The sequence below is a fragment of the Ascidiella aspersa genome, chromosome 8 (genome assembly GCF_963924565.1).
Source record: "Ascidiella aspersa chromosome 8, kaAscAspe10.2, whole genome shotgun sequence".
In the NCBI taxonomy this organism is placed as follows: domain Eukaryota; kingdom Metazoa; phylum Chordata; class Ascidiacea; order Phlebobranchia; family Ascidiidae; genus Ascidiella; species Ascidiella aspersa.
This window is the reverse complement of record NC_139454.1, coordinates 3,411,838-3,434,143: the sequence shown is the minus strand read 5'-3', so window position 1 is coordinate 3,434,143 and position 22,306 is coordinate 3,411,838. Positions and strand designations below refer to the sequence as shown.

At 36.6% G+C, this 22,306-nt stretch overlaps 2 protein-coding genes and 1 non-coding gene across 3 annotated transcripts; all 3 read left to right on the top strand.

Moving 5' to 3' along the window:
* Positions 1-531: 531 nt before the first annotated feature.
* LOC146135198 (uncharacterized) lies at positions 532-5,668 on the top strand. Its single transcript, XM_083395704.1, has 8 exons — positions 532-845; positions 932-1,002; positions 1,140-1,388; positions 1,685-2,119; positions 2,979-3,063; positions 3,257-3,362; positions 3,730-3,828; positions 5,264-5,668. The coding sequence occupies exons 1-8, from the start codon at positions 532-534 to the stop codon at positions 5,666-5,668; spliced, it is 1,764 nt and encodes a 587-aa protein (XP_083251830.1).
* Positions 5,669-7,031: 1,363 nt separating this feature from the next.
* Positions 7,032-17,611, top strand: LOC146135196 (uncharacterized). Its single transcript, XM_083395703.1, has 13 exons — positions 7,032-7,037; positions 7,432-7,581; positions 8,536-9,468; positions 10,137-10,868; positions 11,560-11,679; positions 12,327-12,491; positions 12,921-12,978; positions 13,176-13,276; positions 13,725-13,837; positions 14,287-14,361; positions 14,868-14,981; positions 15,603-15,699; positions 17,354-17,611. Exons 1-13 carry the CDS (start codon positions 7,032-7,034, stop codon positions 17,609-17,611), a joined length of 2,922 nt encoding a protein of 973 aa, XP_083251829.1.
* Positions 14,095-14,169, top strand: Trnat-ggu (transfer RNA threonine (anticodon GGU)). The gene has a single exon. It is a non-coding gene; the product is annotated as a tRNA-Thr (tRNA).
* Positions 17,612-22,306: the final 4,695 nt, after the last annotated feature.

Below are 22,306 nucleotides of genomic sequence, written 5' to 3'. Positions count from 1 at the left end.
ACTAGGTCTAGCATTTATAGGCATTTTTAATATCACTGTTTTCATTCAAATAACTTTCTTTGTTTACCTTTTCGGACTTTGCTCCTAAAATTCTGAGTCTAAATGCGTGCGATTTCTATTATTTTCCGCGTGGTCGCGGTAAACTTTAGTCGTTTGTGGATAAAATGGCGCGCAAAGATGCAAGATGGCGGTAAATCTTTCCACGTGGTAGGAAAGCTATGATTGTATTATGCGACGACTATGCTTGTTTAGTAATCTTAGTGGCCTGGTTACTCATGATGCTAACTTGTTGTGCAATTTGTTGAATTATAAGTCGATGCATCACGCCTTCTATCTTTGATGAGTATGGTATTCATTTGTTTGACTTATTTTGTAAAAGTTTGCAGACCCAAATTACAACGAGGCAACCATACATCTAACACAAACCCGTAATTCTTTGACACTACGATAAAACTCACGTTTTCGTTAAACGTGATTGAAAATTAATTTTCTAAAACGTTTATTTGTATTCAGCAAGGCAGGTTTCTGAAAATGAATGCTGCTGCTGCTATTCTTAAAGCATACATAAGACCTTGCTCTGTGGAACTAGTAGATGTAGGGGAACTACTTGACAAAGAAGACACTGTTCTTGTTTCACCTCCCTCTCCTAATTTGACGTTTGAAGCTGAAAAAGTTCCCGATTATGACTTTGTGCCATTTATTGAGACTTCAAATTCAAGTGAAGAGCCAATTTTCAGCAATTTTAATGAAATTAAAATCACAAGTGCATTTTCTCTTGCTGATGATGTTGGCACACCTCAAGTAGACACTCATAACAGTTTAGAAATCCCTGGTGATGATAAAAGGTGAATGACCATTCTTATTACTTGTACAAATATTCTAAAATACAATAACTAAATAGTTGTCTGTTAAATTTTGTTTATATTATCAGCACCCATTTAAATGAGGAAATTGATGTTGGTGAAATAGACAAAGGCAGCGGTCAGTCTAGTTACAATGAAGGTAAATCCTAAACTGATTTGGTCATATTCATCTTACAGCTCTACTTTACTTTTTGTTTGTTCTTTTTACTATTAAATTTGTTTTTTATTGATATAAATATGTATTTTTAGTTATAATATACAGACATATTTTTGAAGATAATGATGATTCCATAGAAAAAGAAAATCCACAAGTTGAGTCAGATAAAGAAGTCTCTTCTGTCTTTTATAGCAAAGAACTAGACTTTTTTCTGGGTACAATAAAGCAAGAAATTGATGAAACAGTAACCCTGCATGAGGCAATTTCACAAGACATTAGATACAATGTGCCATCCTCTCAATCTGGTTATGTCAAGACTTTGCAAGATGTGCTGAGTCACAAAGATCAGCTCAGCATTATACCAAAAGGTTTATCTTTTTTTGGCCTTTAGTTAATTGTCTTTTTGTGCACAAAATTGTGCGCTGGTCTAGAATCCTAGCATATTTTTTTTAACACAAGTTATCAAAATTAAAATGGCAAGGAAGAAATAATATGAGAGAAAAAATATAATAATAATACTTGACCCACCCTAACACAAAAAATACCTATGGACAAAAATGTAGTAGGATTCTAGACCAGTGCCCAAAATTAAAATTTGCAGATAACTGAAATAAGATTTTTCAAACTAGTTTCTGCAAGTTTAACACATTTTGTTTGTCTCTAGGTACAGAACCCCCAATTACTGGAACTCAGTCACAAAAGCCCTTTACCATTTCTAAAAAGATTCGAAATTTATCAAAGAAACTTAAAAATGAACCATTAGTTGAAGTAAAAGAAAAGCAAGAGCCGAAAAAGAAACGCAAACCACGAATCTATGATCCACCCAGAATTCTGCATTCGATTGACGACTTGTTCTGTCGAAGATCTGCGAAAAGAAATGTGCACGTACCGATTCTCCAGAAAATCACTAAATCTCTCGCCGAGTTTGCTGTTCTTGCACTTCAGTATCCCATTCAACCTTTAAAAATTTCTTTAAAACCAGGTGTTACAAACCTTGTTGTTCCGAATGAAGCTCCCCTCGTTGAAATCAAGAAAAATCCTTTTCCTGTCAGAACAGAACCTTTAGTTAGGTTTACCTTGCCAAGAAAATGGATGCAAGGTATGTTTTTAGGAAAGTGTAAATGTAGTATATTTTTGAAGTCTTATCTTAGAAACATTTAGTTAAAGGTGTATATTTCTCAACACTTCAAATTAGAAAGAGGAATTGTTCCGAACATGTATATACCATCGCTATGATTTAAGTCTAACTTGTATAAATGATCCTTTATTAATAACTACTATATAGGCAGGTGCGTATCCAGGAAATCATAAGGGGGGGCCCCAAATTTTCAACTTAGGGAATTCCCCTATTTTCCTTTTACTGTTATGAATAATAAAAAAAAAAAAAAAAATAGTGATTGCTATGATTTCATAAAATAGTTATTGTAATGATGTCATAAAAAACTAATCGGAAAAAGCCAACTAACATCCAGCAAAAGCGAACACAAGCGTCATTGGCGCTTCTGCCAGGCGACAGCTGCGCAACTGCTTACAATTAGTGTGTAATCGTTAACTTCAGGCGAAAAACTAAACCGTTAAAAAAAGACCGTAAAATATGCGTAATTATTTGTGGAATTCATAATTCAACAATCATCAGCACAGTTAACTAATGTTCCATGTACGGAACTACGCTAAATCACAAGCCCAATTACATTAAAAACACCGCTTCAAACAGTTGTTAAACCCTGATAAAGACGAACAAAAAATGATAATATTACTTACAGAAAGGGGGGTCCGAACCTCCAACCCCCTCGATACGCCACTGTATGCAGGCTATTTTTTTTAAAGTCCTGCCGGTTTTGTTGACTTTCCTGACACTAAACGTATCACCAAAAAAAGTTTCTTATCTAATTTTTGAACTATTTTTTTGAATCACCTTTTGAGCTCGCTCATTTGCATATTACATTTATTTTTTACAGATTATCTGACGAAACGCAATGATCATATTCAATCCCGCTTTGTTTACCTGGCAAGGCAATTACTGAAGAAATATAGAACTATTAGGTTAGATTTTTAGCTATTGTAATTTAATAGGCCTGGGCCGTGGTTGTCCAAGGTTTTTCATTAAAGTTGTATTATCTATTTTACGACTTGGCGTAAAATTCCAATTAAGAAAATGATTGATAAGATTAAAATGTACAATAAAAAAATTTTCAGGTTGATTCAATTTTCTAAACATTTTATTCTACTTTATTAGGAAGAATAGATCCTTAAAATTGTACAACCAAAAGAATTTCCTTGGTCTTCCGGTCAAGCTACAAAAGACCAAGCAATATCACAGATGGCAAATACAGCTGTCAAAGGTAAAGTTCTTAAAAAATTCGCTTTCCAATGTACACAAGTATAAGAAAAGGAAAAGTTTAAACTGGCAAGTTTCGGTTAATCATTTGTAGATTAAATTGTGACTTTATCTTAAAGTTCCGTGTTCGCCAAAATTTTAAAGTTATGCGTTAGTTGTGTTGGACAAATAGCAAACAAAAACACTGCCCAAAACTATAGTGTTGTTTTGCAATGTAGTCACCAGGTAGCAGTGTCCCTTTTAAAGAGTGTCATTTTGCGTTTTTGTATTCAGTAGTGTTGCTATATTTTTTTCACATGTTTATTATTGTGTCCTATTTTGCTTCATTGTCCCCTTCATTTTATTATTTTTGCCTTTACCATTTCTTTCAGGAAAAGCTTAAGTGGACAAAACAGAATGTGGGGAAGTCTGTTGTTGTCCGTCCATCTGCAATTCAGTTTTCACCACAGTGGAAAAAGCTTATAGTCGAAGTAAGTAGCATTCGTCCAGCATTATAGCCTCAAAATCCAAAGTAGCTTTGAAATCAAAGCGTTTATGGAAATAAGCAAAGTATTTTAAAAAAACTGTCCAAGTTAGTCTGCAAAACATTTTCAAACTTTTTGAAAACAAAAAATGTAATTAAACTCTGGCAACTATGTGATGCAAAAGTAGGTTTTGCATCAGCGTTTGTCAACTGTTCAGTCCCCTGGGGTGGCAATGAGCAGTCTTGGTGGAGCCATGAGCAATGACTTTTAATATTAAGCAGTTAACCTCAAATTTGTGGGGTCAAATTGTATGACTCCTGAGTTCTTCCTCCAAAGAAATTTTTGCAATGCATTTTTAAAAAGGTGAACAATAGGACATATGACATAAAGTGTTGAGAGCCTATTTAAAGCGAGCACCACTCATGAAATGGTTAACAATTACCTTCTTTAATAAACATGTCTGTGATGGCCAACAGTACACTAAATACAATTCATTTTCTAAAACATGTTTTATACTCATTACAAACCACTGATCTGAATAAACAGACTTAAAACAAAAAACAAATATAGAAGCATATACAGAAGTAGGTAGCTTTATTCGTTCTCTGCCTCACTATAACTTACAGCAATTATCCTCTAAATCAGGGGTCGGCAACCTACGGCCCGCGGGCCGGATCTGGCCCGCCAATGCAATGCATCCGGCCCTCCGCCTCTTTGACAAACTAGACACGGGTCCAATTCAAATACTTTTTGACTATTTTAACTACGAAAGTGCCAAAAAATTTCGCTCTACGCGATTGTTCTTTATACTTAAATAATATATATGCGCGATTCTTCTTTATATATATGTGTTTTGATACTGTCTTGTTAACTAGATCAGCACTTCTTTACCGTTGCGCCGTGGAAGGCTGCCAAGTGCGTTGCGGACAAACGTATAAAATATTGCACATATATTTTTTAACATTTTTTATTTTCGGAAATGTAATAAAAACTTGCAAGAAATTCAAAAGAAATGGTTTACCAAAAAAAAATCGCGCTCGTCACGTCTGCCCGGACCTCAGAAACGTTAACAAACACTGCACTAGATTTAATATTAAGGTTATCGCGTTTCCTCAAAGTAGTTCTATTACACTTGTCATTAGTAGTATGAATGACGACATGTGGACTCGAACTTTAAACCAAACAAACGCTTTTTTTCGCACTATGCGCCAACACTTTACTGTCTTGTTAATTAAACAGTTAAACACGCTTTAACTGCAAAAAAGATCCGAGGACCGCCTGATTCACAGTTGTTTTAACATTTTAATAACACAATTCTTAGCTAACATTTTGTGCGGCCCGCAGAGACCTTTCTGAGTTTGGTTTTGGCCCGCGACTACAAAAAGGTTGCCGACCCCTGCTCTAAATAAACAGCTTGCTTAATTTTTTACCCTTTTTACAGTCGATGCTTGCATCTTCGGCAATGCCAGCAACGTGCGCCAGAACTCGGGAACATTGCCATCGAAAAACGGTCCGTAAACAGTCAACCAAGTCTATGATAGTGCCCCGGAGTGCGCCTGTAAGAAGACAGCCCAGGATGAAGAAATTCACCACATTACCGAAATCAAAAACACCAGCAAAGCAAGCGTTGTCGTTAAAAATTCCACCAAAACCACAATCTGAGCTTGGTACGTCCGTTTTACAAGTTAAACAAACCAACCAGAGTAGACGTTCCAGGAAACAAACCCTCAATTGTAAGGAACAGATGCTTGAGTTTGATTCAACAGAAAAGGCAAAACGAACAAAAAAGGTTTGTGTCGTCTACCGATCCATATACTTAATAAAAAGTGAATTTTTTAGCATTTAAACAGATGCTACTATGTGATGTCGTTATAACAGTTCTAGCCACAAAACTCACAAACTGGGGAAACTCAGATTGTTTTTATTATAAAAAGTTACAATATAGTGAACAAATCAGTAATGGTCTGTTTGCGTAGTAATGGTAAAAGATGTAACATATAATGTTTAAATGGTGTCGTTAAAAAAATTGTGTTGACCATGGTACTTATACTGTTTTCTTTTAGAATTATATTAAAAAAAATTTAAGTGATCCAATGTGTGGTCTTTGAAACCTTTCAATTTTCTCTAAACATTCTATCAACATCAATTTTTTTGATAAGAATGTGTGGCAAGCGGCAACCCCACAGTAAAAAACCTAATTGATTTATTTTAAGGCACAAGAAGCGCCCCCTAGTGTGTTTTCTTCAGTTGTTAGCGCAACAAAAGGAATTGTGATTTTAAAGTTCCACACAAACAAAGGCAAAAGAAAGAAAGGAAATGGTAATCACTAATCAGTATTTTAATTTGATGTAGAAAAACATTAAAACTATGGAAGACTCTACAGGTTATTTACTAAATTGTTATTTAGTCTTCTTAACCCTGTTTTTAAAAATATGTGTAGTATTTTAAACTTGATGGTAATGGACACTGGCGTATTTCCAAATCCAAAAAGAGCGTGGTACTGAATTTTCAACTTGCAGAATTCCCCGTTTTCTGTCCTGTCTGATGTTAATGGGTAATGACATCATAAAATAATGACCTCCTGGATTTATTACCGCTAGTGGGTGAAGTAAGTGTTTGCTACGCTTACCAAAAATAAAGGGTTGATTTGAGCATTACCAAACCTGTATAGTATCTCAACTTAAAGCAATCCATAGTAGTCATTGAGGACAAAAGTTATATAGAGGTTGAATCTACAATTGATATCTTTCTACGTTTTTTTCAGACCCCGACAGTGTGTTTTACATCAAGGTGCTTTCCGTTTGCGACTGGAGCGAACAGAAAATCCAACTTCTAAAAGCGATTATTCAAGCTCACATTGACCTAAAAGTATGTTTTTCTCGTCAAAATTGCTTTGTATTAAATATACTTTATCTTTATGTTCACAATAAAGATGTCTGATAATAGGGGACGGAGCTGATACCCGATATCAAGTGGTACTATCCGCATGCGTTTGGTACTACAGTGGTATCGATCCAAAATTAAAATAGAAATTTAACCGATTTCTTCTTTGAAAGGTACCTACAGGTAACTGAAACTTTTTGATGTTAAAGCAAATTTTTTTCTTATGAACTTGAAAAAATAGCTTAGAAGTTAGAACCTTTTCAATTTAATATATTTTTCTTTGAGCATAGTAAAATGTCATTTGGTATTGAATTTTGCCCAAAGTAATGATGGTAGTATGAACATGCATTTTCAATTTAGTTATTGTATTGTTAACAATGTAAAACTCAAAATGACTATTCTGTGTGGGATAACGCTTTTTTTTAAACAGTTTTAATGCTGATACTAGTATCAAACTAGTAACGGCCAAAAAATATCCTATCACATACTGGTGGAACACACAGATGGAGGCAATAATAATCCTGTGCATGTAGCATTTCCTAAACAATATGAGAAAATGAGTTAGATTACACTTACAGTATTCCTTTTGTTTGACACAGCCAGCCAATTTCAGGAAATTATACCTTAGCTGTTTTTATTTAAAAAAGAAAATGTCAATATTGTAGAAATGCTGCAAAACAACTTTTCGCTATTGGACTTTTAGTTATATACATTGTTTTGATACAGAAGTTCCAGAGCGGCAAATACATCTGTACTTCTTGGCACGGATTCCTCATAGAAGGTGTTAATAGTTACGCCGGCCACATCATTAACAGCCACGTTCCCGACCCTGTTTGGAAACAACTCAATCTCAACTTCTACCATCCCGTAACCCTGGTAACAAAGTCTGCAGTTTTAAAATCAATTTGTAAATTTAATTAAAAAACATAGACACTGCCAAAAGATGTATTTAGCACTCTTTTTCAGACAATATTTCCTTGTTTAAGATTATTTATTAACTTAGCAGCATTTCGCGTTGTAAAAAATGTCAAATATCAAAAAGTATGCATAAAAAAATATTTTGTTTCTTTTCCCCAAATTTAAAACCTTTTATTGCATATAAAGGCTTTCACTTGAAGGGTATTATTATTATATCACTAAAAAGCAAAAAAACACTGCATTGTTTTATTTTAACTTTTTCGCATTGGAAATCTTTCTAACATATGATTTGTTGTTGCGGTTGAGTATTGCATAGGTTCGCCCTGTCTCACAGCTTATGATATACTCTAGCGACGTCTAGCTTAATTGGTAATCTACGGTGTAATTATACTCTGGCTAACTTATTCTCGTTTTAATTATTCTACCGAAACGTTGTTTTATTATTTGTTTACACCACAAGGGCGATTTTGATTGTTATGTTCAGGGTTGTCATAAAGTCTTGAAATCTTTAAAATTCTTACATATTGAAAGTCGTTGAAAAGTTTTTCCTAAAGTCTTGGAATTTTTTTCATGTCCAAAGTCCAGCTAAAGTTATAGGATTAGAAAAGTGTCTGTAAAACAAAATTAAAAGTCTATTTTTAATAGTGTCAACCATGACATTTATATACTGTTTTGTTTTTTGAATTTGTATTCAAAAAACTTAAATTGATCCAATTTTAGGTCTATAAAAACCTACAAATTTTCTTCTGAAAAATCTTAGAAATTGTTCCGTAAACTTTTGTAGCAACCCTGTATGTTGCCTGGTGGTCTATTTCTGTGATTTGTCAGGTGTTCAGATCAAAAAATATTTTAAACTTAACATTGTTCTGTTAATACTGTATTTCTTAAGTGCGTTTTGTTTGTTGTGCTTAGATCGCAATATCGGCAATAAAACACAAACGAGAAGTCCAAGTGAAGGCGATGAACTGCGACAAATCGATTACCGAACTTCTCACGACGGACGAGGAAATGAACCAGCTTTACGGCTGCACAAAGTACACTTGCGTCTTCGAAATCTGCAAGCCGAGATCCCAATCGCCTCCACCTACCGAAGACATCGATAAACCCTCTCCCCCTCCGATAAAAATGCCGACCAAACAACCTTTTCCCACCATAAGTCCTCCGAAGCTCCTTGAACCAATTTTACTTCCCAACCCTAGAAAGACAACGGAAGAAAAGCAGACTGCTTTTAAGTTGGGTTCGATCGGTTGCTTAAACCCCCAGCGTCACACCTCGAACCCAAGACAGCTGATTAGCGAAAATTCAATTGAAACTGCTTTCGATAGCGCTATAGAAAAGATGTTGCGCACCAAAACGCTGTCCCGGCTTCAACAGCGGAAGTCGTACACGAAAATTCTTCCCAGTGCGCCGCTCAAGGTCACCTTGAACAGTAAAAGTGGCGACTGTCTCGTGGTTGAGCCCCCGATTGTTTACGAAGCCCCAGAAGTGGCCCCGAGCACTGATATCCCCCCGGAAATACCCCCTGGGGTTCCGCAGCAAGAGGAAATCGAGACAATTGACAAAGATGATAAAAACATTAGCATCCCTGTTAGCGAACAGACAGTTTCTTCACCGCAACCTGTTGACAATATCGTAAACAACCAAATTTTCCAGCTTTTTCAACAAATCAAGCCTTTCGTTTCAACAAACCACCCGGTTGTTGTCGCGGTTCCGGGCAAAGTCCAAACATCTCCGACTCTGCCTGCAAAGCCAAAGACACCTGAACGAAATGAACTCACAAAGGTCCTGAAAACCGCTGCGGTCAATCTCAACCAACCGCCCCTTCAACCAATTTCTCATGTTAAGGTACATCATTTTTTTATTTTTTATAATTATGTTGTCTGTTGCAAATGGTGTCCTGAATCTATTTACCATTACAGCATCTAATGGTGTTTGATCAGTAAAATTAAAATAGGCCTGCACATCCATTTTTTTCTAATAATGTACAGAAAAGAGCTGTATAACAATTCCAGTCGCTTGTGAAGTTTTGTGTAAAAACTAAAAAAAATAAGTTTATACGTAATGTAGTTTTGCCATTTTCGCACAAATTAACGTACTTTGGCTGCTCCTAGCAACCCCTACATTAATATGAAGTTTACAGTGATGTAATAAACACCATTGTTCGTTAAAATGAATCCAGTTTGACCACCTGATGCCGAGTGGTAGTATTGCTACTCGTTGTATACTATGGTGGTATCGGTGTTAATCTGATACTAAATTCATTATAGGAGTGTAGGCCTAATTTGGGAATTTTAGCCATTCGAGGTTAAAAACAACAATTCTACCTTAAAAGATAAAACCTATTTGAAATAAAAGGTTTTATTTAGTTTGCTTGTTTGAGTGTATTTATGATGTTCGGTGTCGGATTGCGACACTTATCAAAAATATGGGGTATCGGACATCCTAGTAATGTATTTTCATTCCGACTAGAAAGTTTTCTGTATTTATCTCCCTTTTTCCGTACTTTTGTTAAGGTTGACACGACGAAGCTAAAAGCCTTGTCCGATCCAATCGCGATTCGTGAACCAGAAAAGAGCCAAACGAAAGAAGCGGCCCCTTGGCCTCCCAAACTTCAGGTCTCGCTAAATAACGGAGAGCCTGTTTTCGAGTTCGTCAATAAGACGCCGAACTCGAAAATCCAGATTCCAAGACTGCCGGGAAAAGTAAACAAAGGCGACTTGGTGCGCTTGTCCTTTTCCAACAACAACAACAGCCTGAGCAATACAAAGAAAGTTGCAGAACAGTTGATCACTGTGAGTTTATTAAAGCCGCTGCCAAAGCTACCCAACCAGCCGCAAGCCAGCACCATAGTGAAAGGCCCTGTAGCATTTGTACAATCTAAAACGCTACCTAAATCAGCAAATAAACCTGTTCAGCTTGTTAAAGCTACAAAGACGAACCTCAGTGCTCCATTTGAAATCGTCAATCCCTCGCTCTCTGTCGCTTCGTCAACGGCGATTGCACCCAAGTCGGGGCAATTCAAGATCAATCCAAGCAACCCCCAAACTTTTATTTACACGATTCCGAAAAACGAGTCGCTGTTTAACACCATTAAGGTAGTCCCCCAAACAACACCCCTTCAAACTGTTATAAACCAGCAGCAAGGGATTGTGAATATAAAGACTCCTGATAACGAACAGTTGTCAGCTACTGCAGTGCATTCTCAGCAGATAACAAAAGATCAAATGGAACCGCCGGCTAAAAAGGTAATTTTAAAACCAAACACATAATATTTAAAGCAAAATTTATTTCTACATTTCCTGTTCTGTATTGTAAAAAATGCACTTAAAAATAAAAGAGCTCTGAAAATAATAGCTATTTTTTTTTTTTTATTATAGCAATTATTTATGCATTTGAATGAAAGGTTTAAATAGCAAAATATAACTCCTAAAGAGCCTGGCAATGTAAAATTGCAGGGTCATATATTTGCTTGATAATGAATCTCAAAATCAAAAAGGTTTTGTGAATGAACATCATCTTGAAAAAGTTTACGATACGTACTTGACGATATAGCAGTCAAGCTTTGTTTGTAACAGCTTGATCATCTCCAAAACAAGTACATATTAAAATGTTTTTATTAAGATAAAGTCGGTTTTCTTGGCCTTTCTGACTTGGGATTTATTATCAAGCAAATATATATATTGCTTTGAAATTCGTTATTAAGCTACATTACAATCTGTGAATATTGTACTTATATATTTGCTATTTTTAAGGTAACCAATACTATGTAGAAATGTGAAAGATATATTCCAAATTTTGTTATTATAAAGTTATAGTTATTTAATGCTGTAAAATCGTTTAAGGATGTAGTTAACAGCTAAAGTGTAGTTAAAGTGTTTTATTTTCAAAATCCATCGATCATGGAAAGGTGGTACAAAACAAATATATATGTTTTAGCCCAAGCTTACAACTGAAAGTACTGAAGTCATCCCAGTTGAAAAATCTCCAAAAAACTCGGCGAAGAAACTAAAAGAGATGTGTGTTGAAGAGCTGTCGAAAATCTATACGGTAACAGAGGTAAATATTAGTTAGTCTGCATATCAAATGTAGTCCTTTTTGAACTTTATGTCTTCTGGCGTATATGTTTTACAGTTGACCTTTAATCGCAAACTTGGATCACAAAAATGTTTTTATTTCTTTTTAATTAAATTAGATTAGAATTAAAATTATAGCTTTATAGTTGTTCTAAATTAGATTAGAAATAGCACTACCGAAGTGCGAACTAAAAATTGAACTAAAACCTGAACTAGAATTACTTTTTATTCATTCGCAATCATTTTTAGTAAAATATTTTTTTGTAATTAAAAAAATCACCTGCATGACCACAAATGTCTTCTGACTAAAAAGCTGAAAAACACTGTTTGAAAAACTGGTATATATATTTCATTAAAAAATGGAAATTGAAAACTCAAATTAGATCACAAGCAAGTCATCAATCCGGGTTTTTTTTTGCCGAACATAATGACGGTTATCCCATTTGATATGTTCATCATGATATCTAATTATTATGGTTTTGACACATAGTAAAAGTATAATGGCAGGAAAGCCGGTTTTCTCTATACATATTCTGCAATGACAGATTTTTCGAATCAGAAAATAAAAAAACATGTAATATCTTTCAAACAATATTGAAATCCAATTTAACTTAGTTGTTGTTTTTCAAGAACCTCGTCCAAAACCAGCTTCCCGACTTAAAAGCATCTGATGAACTTTCTGATGCAGAAAGCAACCTAAACAGAGCTTCCAACTTGAATTTTCTTCCTCCTTCACCCAAACTTCCCAAACTCATTGACCCAGCCACTTGCTACGAAGTTGAACAGGTTACTGAGGTATGATTTTGATTATTAAAACTTATTTTAAACAACTAAACGGGTAATGGCCTGTTTAACGGTTTAATTGTGCATAGTTAAGTTTAATTGCATTTTCTCAACTATGTTATGGTGTAATTATACTGTAAAATAACAAGTGAAACTTCTAAACCGCATAAAGTTATTGTTATTTGTATATTAAAAACGAAAAAATGACCAAAAAGTGTACTTTGTTATTTAATATTTTGTAAAAAAAAAATAATGCAGAAAACGCTGTGTTGGATCACACCATGACTAAAATGCACAAGTTAGTTTGTGATCAATTTTGAACTAATGCCACCCTAATAACTGTCGAATACAGATACTATCACTTGGCATTGTGTACTAGCTCTAATCCAATTCATTCTGACATACCAAATTATACGTTTTAAGTATGTTTTTCTGCTTTAGAATCCTGCTGTAGTTGCAACGAAAGAGGACTTAATTGATTTGCCAACAAGCATTGCAGGTACAGGGTTTTCGATCCACATAATTATTTGTTTTACTAAAAAGAACACTTTTGGCAATTTTTGTCTAATTTTTTATGTTTCGATGCACCATACTGTGTATCTTAGGGATTTTACTGGTTGTCTAAAGACACTCAGTGTACATCAGAAATTTAATAAGAAATTGTTATCTTTTATTCCATGATTGTCGTGTATACAGATCAAACCCCACAACTTTCTGAGGTTTCTTGTGACGTCACTACAACGCAGAGCAACGACAGGAATGATGACCTGGTCATAGCACCTTCACCTGTTGCACCTGTAAGTTGCTGCTTAACTATGTTTTTAGTAGCAGCCCATACTTCCACTGTTCTAAACGAACTATATTTAAGTTCCTAAATTTTCTATTTGGTTTTATTTTAATGGCTGTACTGGCTTTTGTTTTTTTCTTTACTGGCTTCTGTTTTCTGTTTTTTTTTTCTAAGATTCAAATGGTATTTTTTTTTAGTTTCCACTGTAACCTGTCTTTGTCTCACTTCTTTTAATGTCTCTGTTCCTTTTTCTCAAACAACTCCCTTTTTGGATAAATTCATTAAATGATTTCCATAGGCTATACACTTCAATTGCAGTGTAATTGTTTTCGATACACAAATTAACTGCTGTCATTATCCAAATCTCCAGCCTGTCCTCTTTTACTTATAAACGGTCAAAAAAGGGTCGCGATTACAGGTGACCATGGCCTATCTTTAACCCAGGCTTTTTTATGCAGCCGAACCAGACGCCGGTCGCGTTGCTAGGCGACGATTGTGACAACGTCGACGTCACAGAGGTTTCGGAGGATTACGCCAAATTGCTGCGTAGCCTGGTCGTCGAAAATCTAGAGTAAGCGAAGTCTGAAATATTTGCAGTAATATTACGGACGTGTTTTTTCGTTTGTTCGGAAGCTGCCTTTTGACCAACGATTACGGCTATCGTACAGTACACCTTCAGAAGGCCTAGATCACAGTTGTTGAACACATATATGTGTATAACTTTCATTAAATATTATGACTCTGTAAATCCCCTTTAATAAGTTGCTTGTACTAACAGAATGTAGTAAGCATTGGCGTATGGTTGTTTCTTGACTCGCTCTTCTCTGAGCCTGTGTAGCTCAGTTGGTAGAGCGACGGTCCCGGTTTGACCGGAGGTCGTGAGTTCGAACCTCACTGTAGGCTAGTTGTTTTTTAGCCTGCCCTCCTTGCATCATTGATCGACAGAATCGGCGAGTCTGCGATGGCTTTTGGTGTACTCATGAACGTTTAAATCTAGAGCTGCAAATTGTATTTTTTCAGGTCGCCTTCGTTCTCAGCAGAAGGAAGCAAAGATTTGAAGAACTACTTAAAGAAGCAACAGCTTATGCGGGAAAAGTATTTTCAACTTTTTCTTATTGATTCGAAAAAAAATCGCTAGTCTTATAAATAAATTACAGGGGTTCTTGAACTGTGGTGCCTGCACTCTTTAGGCATATTCGGCGGTAATGGACACCTAACGGATTATATTATTTATAAAGTGCGATATAATTATTTTTTAAAAACAAGGAATTTGATTAAAATAAACATTTTAGCCCTGAATGTCATTTTCAGTTTTCAATTATTTGGGACCGATATAGCAGTAGGTTCCCACAGTCTACTTGTTTTATGACGTCATTTGATGACGACATCTCTACTTAAGCCCCCCTGGTCCACGCGAACCAAAAATGTTTTTAGAGGGGAGTTTAAGGACCCCTGCTTTAAATCGATCGCTAACTAACAGTATACTCATTACTCATGTATGTAAATGTTCATGTAGTCATGTTAACCTCAATGTATCCCTCCTATGTATCCCTCTTATACAGTTGCGCTTAAAACGTTTAAGAATCAAATATTTTTACTAGATTGACTCGCGCCCAGTTGTTGATGCCATTTGAAGACAGTGACGAACCTGAAATGGAAGTTAAAGAAAACAAGAACAACGCAGAAAAGACGCGACGTGGATTGTTACGTGAGGGGTGAGTTGATTGTTACGTGAGGGCCAATTGTCGCTTGTAGGGATTTCCGATAATATCGGATCGGAGCCGATACTCCATGCCAAGTTATAGGATCGGTTTCCGTTTAAAACCGAATTAATATAGGCAGGTTTTTTTAGGGTTTGGTTTGGGTGACCGCTAAGTAGTTTTAAGAGACCGCAAGTGTTTCATTTAAATACCAAAAAATAGCCATATTTGCTTAAACGAATTATTTATTATTTTTTGGTAAACCGCTGGAGAAATTTTTTCGGTCCCCCAAAACTCCTTAAAAAAAACACTGAATATAGGTATTTCGGCCATGGTTTGCGTTTCAACGCAATAACTTCTGCCACGAAAGATAAATTAATAAATAAAGTAGGCTCGAAGCGAAAAAATTGACAACCTTAAAGTTGCAATAAACTATTATTTTCTAGGGTGTGATGAGACGTTTAACTCGGTAAAAATAAGCAAAAAATACAGCTAGGGTGGCATGATCTCGTACCCCCAAATGTCTTACGCTCCCCTGACACCAAAGTGGTAAATACATGCGGGCTCAAAGTTATATATATCGGCCTCGGTATTTTAACACAGATAAAAGGTAAACTAAAATACTTTGTTTTTTAGTTTTACTCGACTTCGCCTTCTACTTTCTGTGGATCCTGAGAAAGCCGAAACATGTTCCGTGAAGGGAGGTTTCAGCAAAGTTACCATCCTCAATATCGTAAGTAAACTTTTGTGAACATAAAATAAGGTGGTTAGACGTTTCTTAACCTATGGGTTGCCAGTGTTGCGACCCCACATTGCTGGCCATTTAATTTGGTTGGGTCGCCGACTGCAGCAGTTTTATACGGTTGGATCTATTGAGATTAGTTCTGAGAAGATTTTTGCAAAATCGGATAAAACTTTGGAATTAACACGAATACATGGCTCAAAATAATTAGGTGTTATCATATTAGTACTATTACCTTTTTTGTTCTGTTCAAATTTAAAGTGTTTTGTTCACTTTAAACGTAATGTTCAGTGAAGATAACTGGGTCGCCGAACCTTCGCTGTCATACTAAACGCATCGAATTTGGGTCGAGGCGAAAAAGGTTAAGAAACACTGTTTAACTAGTGAAAGATTTTTACTAAAGGACGTCAAATACTTATACCGATAATACGATACCGATAGGAAAAATGTTGAGAAACTCTTGACTCCAAGCTTGTTCACTTTAAATGTAATGTCTAGTTCAGAGAATTGGGTCGCCGAAGCTTCGCTGTCATACTTACGCTTAGTTTTTGGATCGCCACGTAAAACAAGGTTGAAAAATACTATTTAACTAGTGGAAGATGTTTAATATGAGACGCCAGGACTTGACATTTATTCTATACCGATAATACGATACCGATAACCGATAAAAAAAAGTTTAAGAAACACTATTTAACTAGTGAAAGATCTTCACTAACTGACATCGAATACTTGCCGATAATACGATACCCGATAGAAAAAAGGTTGAGAAACACGATTAACTAGTGGGAGATGCTTAATAAAGGACGGTAGATACTTGACATTCAAAGACCGATAATACTAACTAGAGACAAACTGAGATCAGGTATAAGCTTATAGAAAGCGTATTTGTAGAATCCACAGTAATCTATTTATTCATAAAATCATTGAAACATTAATCCCTATAGATTTATATTTGCGTGTTCAGCAATGCAGCGTTGCCATAAAGACTTTAAAACTTTAAACGTCTAAATATATTTGGTCTAATTTGCGCATTGAAAAGTCAAACCCTAAATTTTTCCAAAAAGTCTTTTAATTTGCCGATAGGAAAAATGTTGAGAGACTCTTGATTCCAAGCTTGTTCTCTTTAAACGTAATGTTAAACAAAGAGAATTAGGTCGCCGAAGCGTCGCTGTTATACGTAAAAAAAATGAGAAACACTATTTAACTAGTTGAAGATTTTTTAAAACGACATCAAAAACTTGGAATTTAATGGCTACCGATAATGCGATACCGACAAAGAAACACAAAGGCTTACGGCTGAGTTAGAAGAAGCGCCGTAAATTGTGATGATTGCGTAATCGTAATTGATGGTTTTGGAACTTTACGAAGGACGGCAGAGGAAGTCTCTGGTGAAGTAGCTTTGTCCGGGGTTCTTGTTATGAGTTGTTACGACGACCACAGTAAAGGCTGGTTCACACTAGACTAGCGTCAACGTAAAACGTTTTTAAAAAACGCTTTCGGTTGCGGAAAAGTTGAAATATTTTAACTTTGACGCTTTCGGCTAGAAGCGAGAAAATTGGCCGTTTGCCGTTAACGCTGACAAGGCGTTATGTGTGAACTGGACGACGCTAGCGTTGGACATTCTCAATACTTCGCTTCTTTCTAGGCGAAAGACAACATTAATTACCTCAAAGTCGAGGAGGCTGTTTTGGAGACCAACGTTGCACAACTGAGGTCCAGGAATCGTCAGCTGCGTTCCAAGCTCGCCTCGCTCATCAATGACGTCACCAACGAGCAGCAGCAGGCGGTGACGTGTCCCGATGACCTCATTAAGGAAACGGACTCACAGACCCACTTTCAGAAAATGGAAGTTGGACCTTCAGTTGTTATCGCCTCCACTACTTCATCGGCCGATGCGTCGTGAACGTTTTATTGCTGTGAGCAAATATGCAAATTACCCGGGGGCTAATTTTAACCCCGTTTTGGGGGGAGGGGTAAGGAAACCCCCTACGCCAGTGGGTCTTAAACTGAGGTTGAGGGGGTCCGCTGAGAAAGTTTTTAGGGGTGTTTGTGGCTTTGCGACATTTTAAATTTTTTTTAATCTTCTACCGATATATTATTTAGAGGATCTGAATGAACCCTCATTGAATTATAATTATATTACCCAGGGGCGAATTTTTAACCCGTTTTGGGGGGGACGGGGTAAAAAAATACCCTAGGCCAGTGGGTCTTAAACTGGGGTTAGAAGATGGGTTCGCTATAAAAGTTTCAAGGGGTGTATATGACATTGCGACATCTTTCAATTTTTTTTTTTAATTATTTTTAGGATCTGAACGAACCCTCATTCAATTTTAATTATATTATCCATGGGCGAATTTTGAACCCCAATTTTAATTATATTACCCATGGGCGAATTTTGAACCCCGTTTTGGGGGGTGCGGGGTAAGGAAATCTCCTAGGCCAATTTTTTTAGGGGGTGTGGTAGGGGGTAAATTCTTCTACCGAAAAATTATTTAGAGGCTCCGAACGCCCCCTCATTGGATTTCAACTGTATAACCCAGGGGCTAATTTTAACCCCGGTTTTCGGTGGGTAAAAATTCCCCAAACTACCTCTTTCAAACTGGTGTTCTGGGGTTCTTTGAGAAAGTTTCAAGGCTTATGTTCGCCATCTCACATTTTTTTTTGTAAATTCGTCGACTGATGAATTAATTCAACGGAGGCTCCAACGCACCTTCATTGAGATTTCATTATTTTACCCAGGGACAGATTCCGAGCCCATTTGTTTTTTGGGGGGTAAAAAAACCCTAAACTAGTGATTCTCTCAAATTGGGTTCCACGGGGACTGGGGGTCCGTTGAGAAGGTTTCAATGGGTCTGTTCGACGTTTTTTGGTAAAATTAATCGACTGATAACTTATTATTTAATTATATCACCCAGGTTCGAAGTTTTTATTTCCTTTTTTTTAAGAGGGGGGGTAATCCACTATAAGTGGTTCTCGCAAACTTGGGTCAAAATTTCACCTGGTCCGTTCGACTTTTTTAATTTTGGTAAACAACTGATACATTACTCTTTAGTCGGAAGCTCGAAACATAATATTTTTTTTTATGTGAAATTTTTTATGTGAGCGCAATTATATTGGCTGGGATTATTTTTTAATTTATCTTGACATTAATCAGGTCTTTAATATTTCAATAGGTGCGCCAGATGGTTACTTTACCGGTGGTAATAAAACAGGTCAGGTTTGACTTTTTGACTGTTAGGTGCCGCCTCGTATGCAAGTATTCCGACTGTTGCATGCTTGCTAAATTACTTCAATTTATCGAGGACTACTGCCAAGTGTCCATGCGCATTTTGGGCTAAAAAGAGAGAAAACCGTTAATATTAGCACATCGAACAACAAGGCTAAACTTGCTGTCATCTTACAGACTTATAGTGTAACGATTTAACACAAGTACAAAAATATAGTTAAAATGTCAATTAACTTCGGAGAGTGCGACTGGTGACTTTAAGGCTGCCATGTCGCTAAAATGAGGGTAAGGCAGGCAAGTAAAGGGGGATATTAATAAACTGATTGAAAAGACGCATTTTTATTAATTTGCACCTTCTCAATTTTAACCACCAATCGGGTTTAATGCTTTTCCATTTTTCCGTTTTAAGCAACTTAAATTCTAGGATGTTTCAAGGTGAATCTTCTTACACTGTAACTGATTTAGGCTAAAATCATTACTTTTTGGCCCCACAGTGCGATCATATACCGACTATTTAGCGTATATTCTAACTAATGTGTTGCAAAAAATGTTCTAGCGCAGTTTTGTATTTGTCCCAATCTGACGCCTTGATTGCTCTTTTGCTTTTCTTTGCAAATTTTTTTCCTTACTTTTGCCAGATGACTTTTTTGTCGCCTAAACTCATCTCATGTCTTTGTTGTTTTTGTTTTACGCCAAAGATTAAAAAAACCTGTTTGTCGTCAACGAGTGGACTTTTCTCATGTGCTTTGTTTGGCAGCTCGCTGGTCGTGTAGCAATCTAATAGTTTGAGTGCAAAACTTTGAGCTCGATTTTATAATAAATTTTTTAATGAAAACACTCAATTTCAACACTGGAGTATGAAAGTGGTTCGCAAACTATTTCTACTGGGTCCTGAAGGCTGGGGAGCCACCGTAAAATAGCATTAGCTCCGGCTCCAGCTCCAGCTCCGGAGCCATCAGGCAATTATTAATAGGCTCCGGCTCCAGCTCCGGAGTCGTAAAACTCAATCCTTTGGCTCCAGCTCCGGAGTAGTAAAACTCATTCCTTTGGCTCCGGCTTCAGCTCCGGAGCCATCAAATACACACCCAATGACTCCGGCTCCAGCTCCGTTGCCACCAGTCACTTATTCAACGGCAAGTTTTAAAAATTGCTTTTGGCTAAATAACGTTGGAGATGGAACAGAATATAATTTCTTAGCTTTAGCACCACAAATTGAAAAATGGCCCCAGCTCCACAAAAATAATAAAAAGGGCTCCGGCTCCGGCTCCAGCTCCACAAAAATAATAAAAATGGCACCGGCTCCGGCTCCACAAAAATAATAAAAATGGCTCCAGCTCCACAAAATTAATAACAATGGCTTCAGCTCCGGCTCCAGAGAAAATGCTTAGCTCCGGGCTCCAGCTCCGGCTCCCCAGCCCTGGTTGTAAACAAATCATTTTGAAATGAATTAAATCCAAGTCAAGTCTTTTGCAAATACAACCAGTCAAGTCATCGGTTGCCCAAGTCATGTAATTGTATTTAACGTAAAAGTAAAACGTTATAGTATTAAAATTGGTAAACGCGTCCGACCATAGGTAACAATTCAACTGAAAAATGACCAACGCAGTATACAGCAATCAAATGGTTTAATGTTCAAAACAGGAGGTAAATGATAATAAAAAACACTTAATGTAATCCCAAGATATTTGACAAAATGACTCTAGTCGAGTAATTTTTCCAAAAGACTAACGGCAAGTCAAATAAGTTTGGTCAAACAATAAGACAAGCCAATTGACACCTCGCGATCCAAGATAAGAAAGAAAGGTTGTAGTTTTTAGCGAATTTAGTCCATTCTTAGCAAACCACGTAAAGTTGAAACGTAGCTATGTAGAGTGGCGTTAGCGTTTTTGTAAGCCCCCAATTACTTCGCGATAACCTTCGCCTAATCATTAAGTGTCAATCAAACATTATTGGGCGAACGGCTGACACGGTACGCCAGGTACTGTATTTAGTCATTTCCTTAAATGCCCTTAGTTCAAAAGTAACATTAAATCGCCCTAACATTTGGAAAAATGCACTACGGGGTTACTCAAGGTCAACTATGGGCCAATATTCAACAAGGTTGCTTTGCACAACTGCTAAAAACTCCCGACGCTAGCCACCAACCACATTAACCAGAAGAAGGCTCTGTAAACAGGATTGGCGATCATTTCCTTTTGATTTAAGAAATTGGAACTTCGCTTACTTATTGGCGGGCACTCGTCACTGCATTCCGAACATTGAGGAAATCCATCTTCAACCAGGTTGATGTCGACCGATAGGGGCTTTCCATTGCGAAAGTAGAACCTCGTTTCGCTGCATCGCGTCTTATTCTCGTCCGATCCGTCGTCGCAGTCTACTGTTCCGTCACAAAGGTTGCTGACATCGATGCTGGTGAGCGTTCCACTGGCGCACTCGTGACGTTTGGGGCACAACCCACGTTCTTCGCATTGTGATGGTTGCTTCAGCCCCTTACATGCTTTTCCTAAGGATGCTCTGCTACCCATGCAATCAACATCGCAGAACTTGGGTCGAGGCTCACAACCACTACATTCATCTTGCATGTAAGGGGCTATATTCAGGTCTTCCATATTCAGGTCTTCCATCGCATTTAGTGGCGCGTGCAGTGGGTGAATAGTAGGCAGGTAGGCAATACATGTGATCTACATCACCATCATTCTGAGCTAGTCCGCAATATTTCGTCTTTGATTCTCCTAAACAACTGACTTCTAGGTTACAAAGCAGTTTGTCCATATCCACGCAGTTTGTTTGTTGCATTATGGTAATTTAACCACTATTAAAAACTAAATTCTTCTCAAACACAGCTTCTGTAAATTTGTCAATACCAAAGATTATAAACTAATGTTGTAATTACTTGACTTAAGTACACTGTTTTCAAATGACTTGACTTGATATAAGTCTATAATCAAATGACTTTGGTTAAAATAAAAAATAAAAAAACGGGTTTGAGAACCCCTGTTAAACTTTAATACAAAAAAAAAATTAGGTAAAATACTAAAAGGGAAGTTTGGCCTATTTCTTTAGGTACATGTATCGCTCCTTAAGACATCACTCTTCTATTACAACACCAATTATTTAACCAGTACTCGATTTTTAAAATATGTTGTAGTGTCGCAGTCGCTTCAGAAGTCGAATTTCTTTTTAAGTTCCAGTTTCCGTTGCGGGTTATTCATTTTTATGCTAAAACAGAGAATTTGGAGAGTGTAAAAGTCACTTTTCGTAGAGTGTTAAACGAAAAACGAGACTTTTTTAAAATAAATTAAAAAGAATCTCGCATGGCATAAATTAACAAGGTATTTAAAATAAAAAACAAACATAAACAGGTAAAAACAC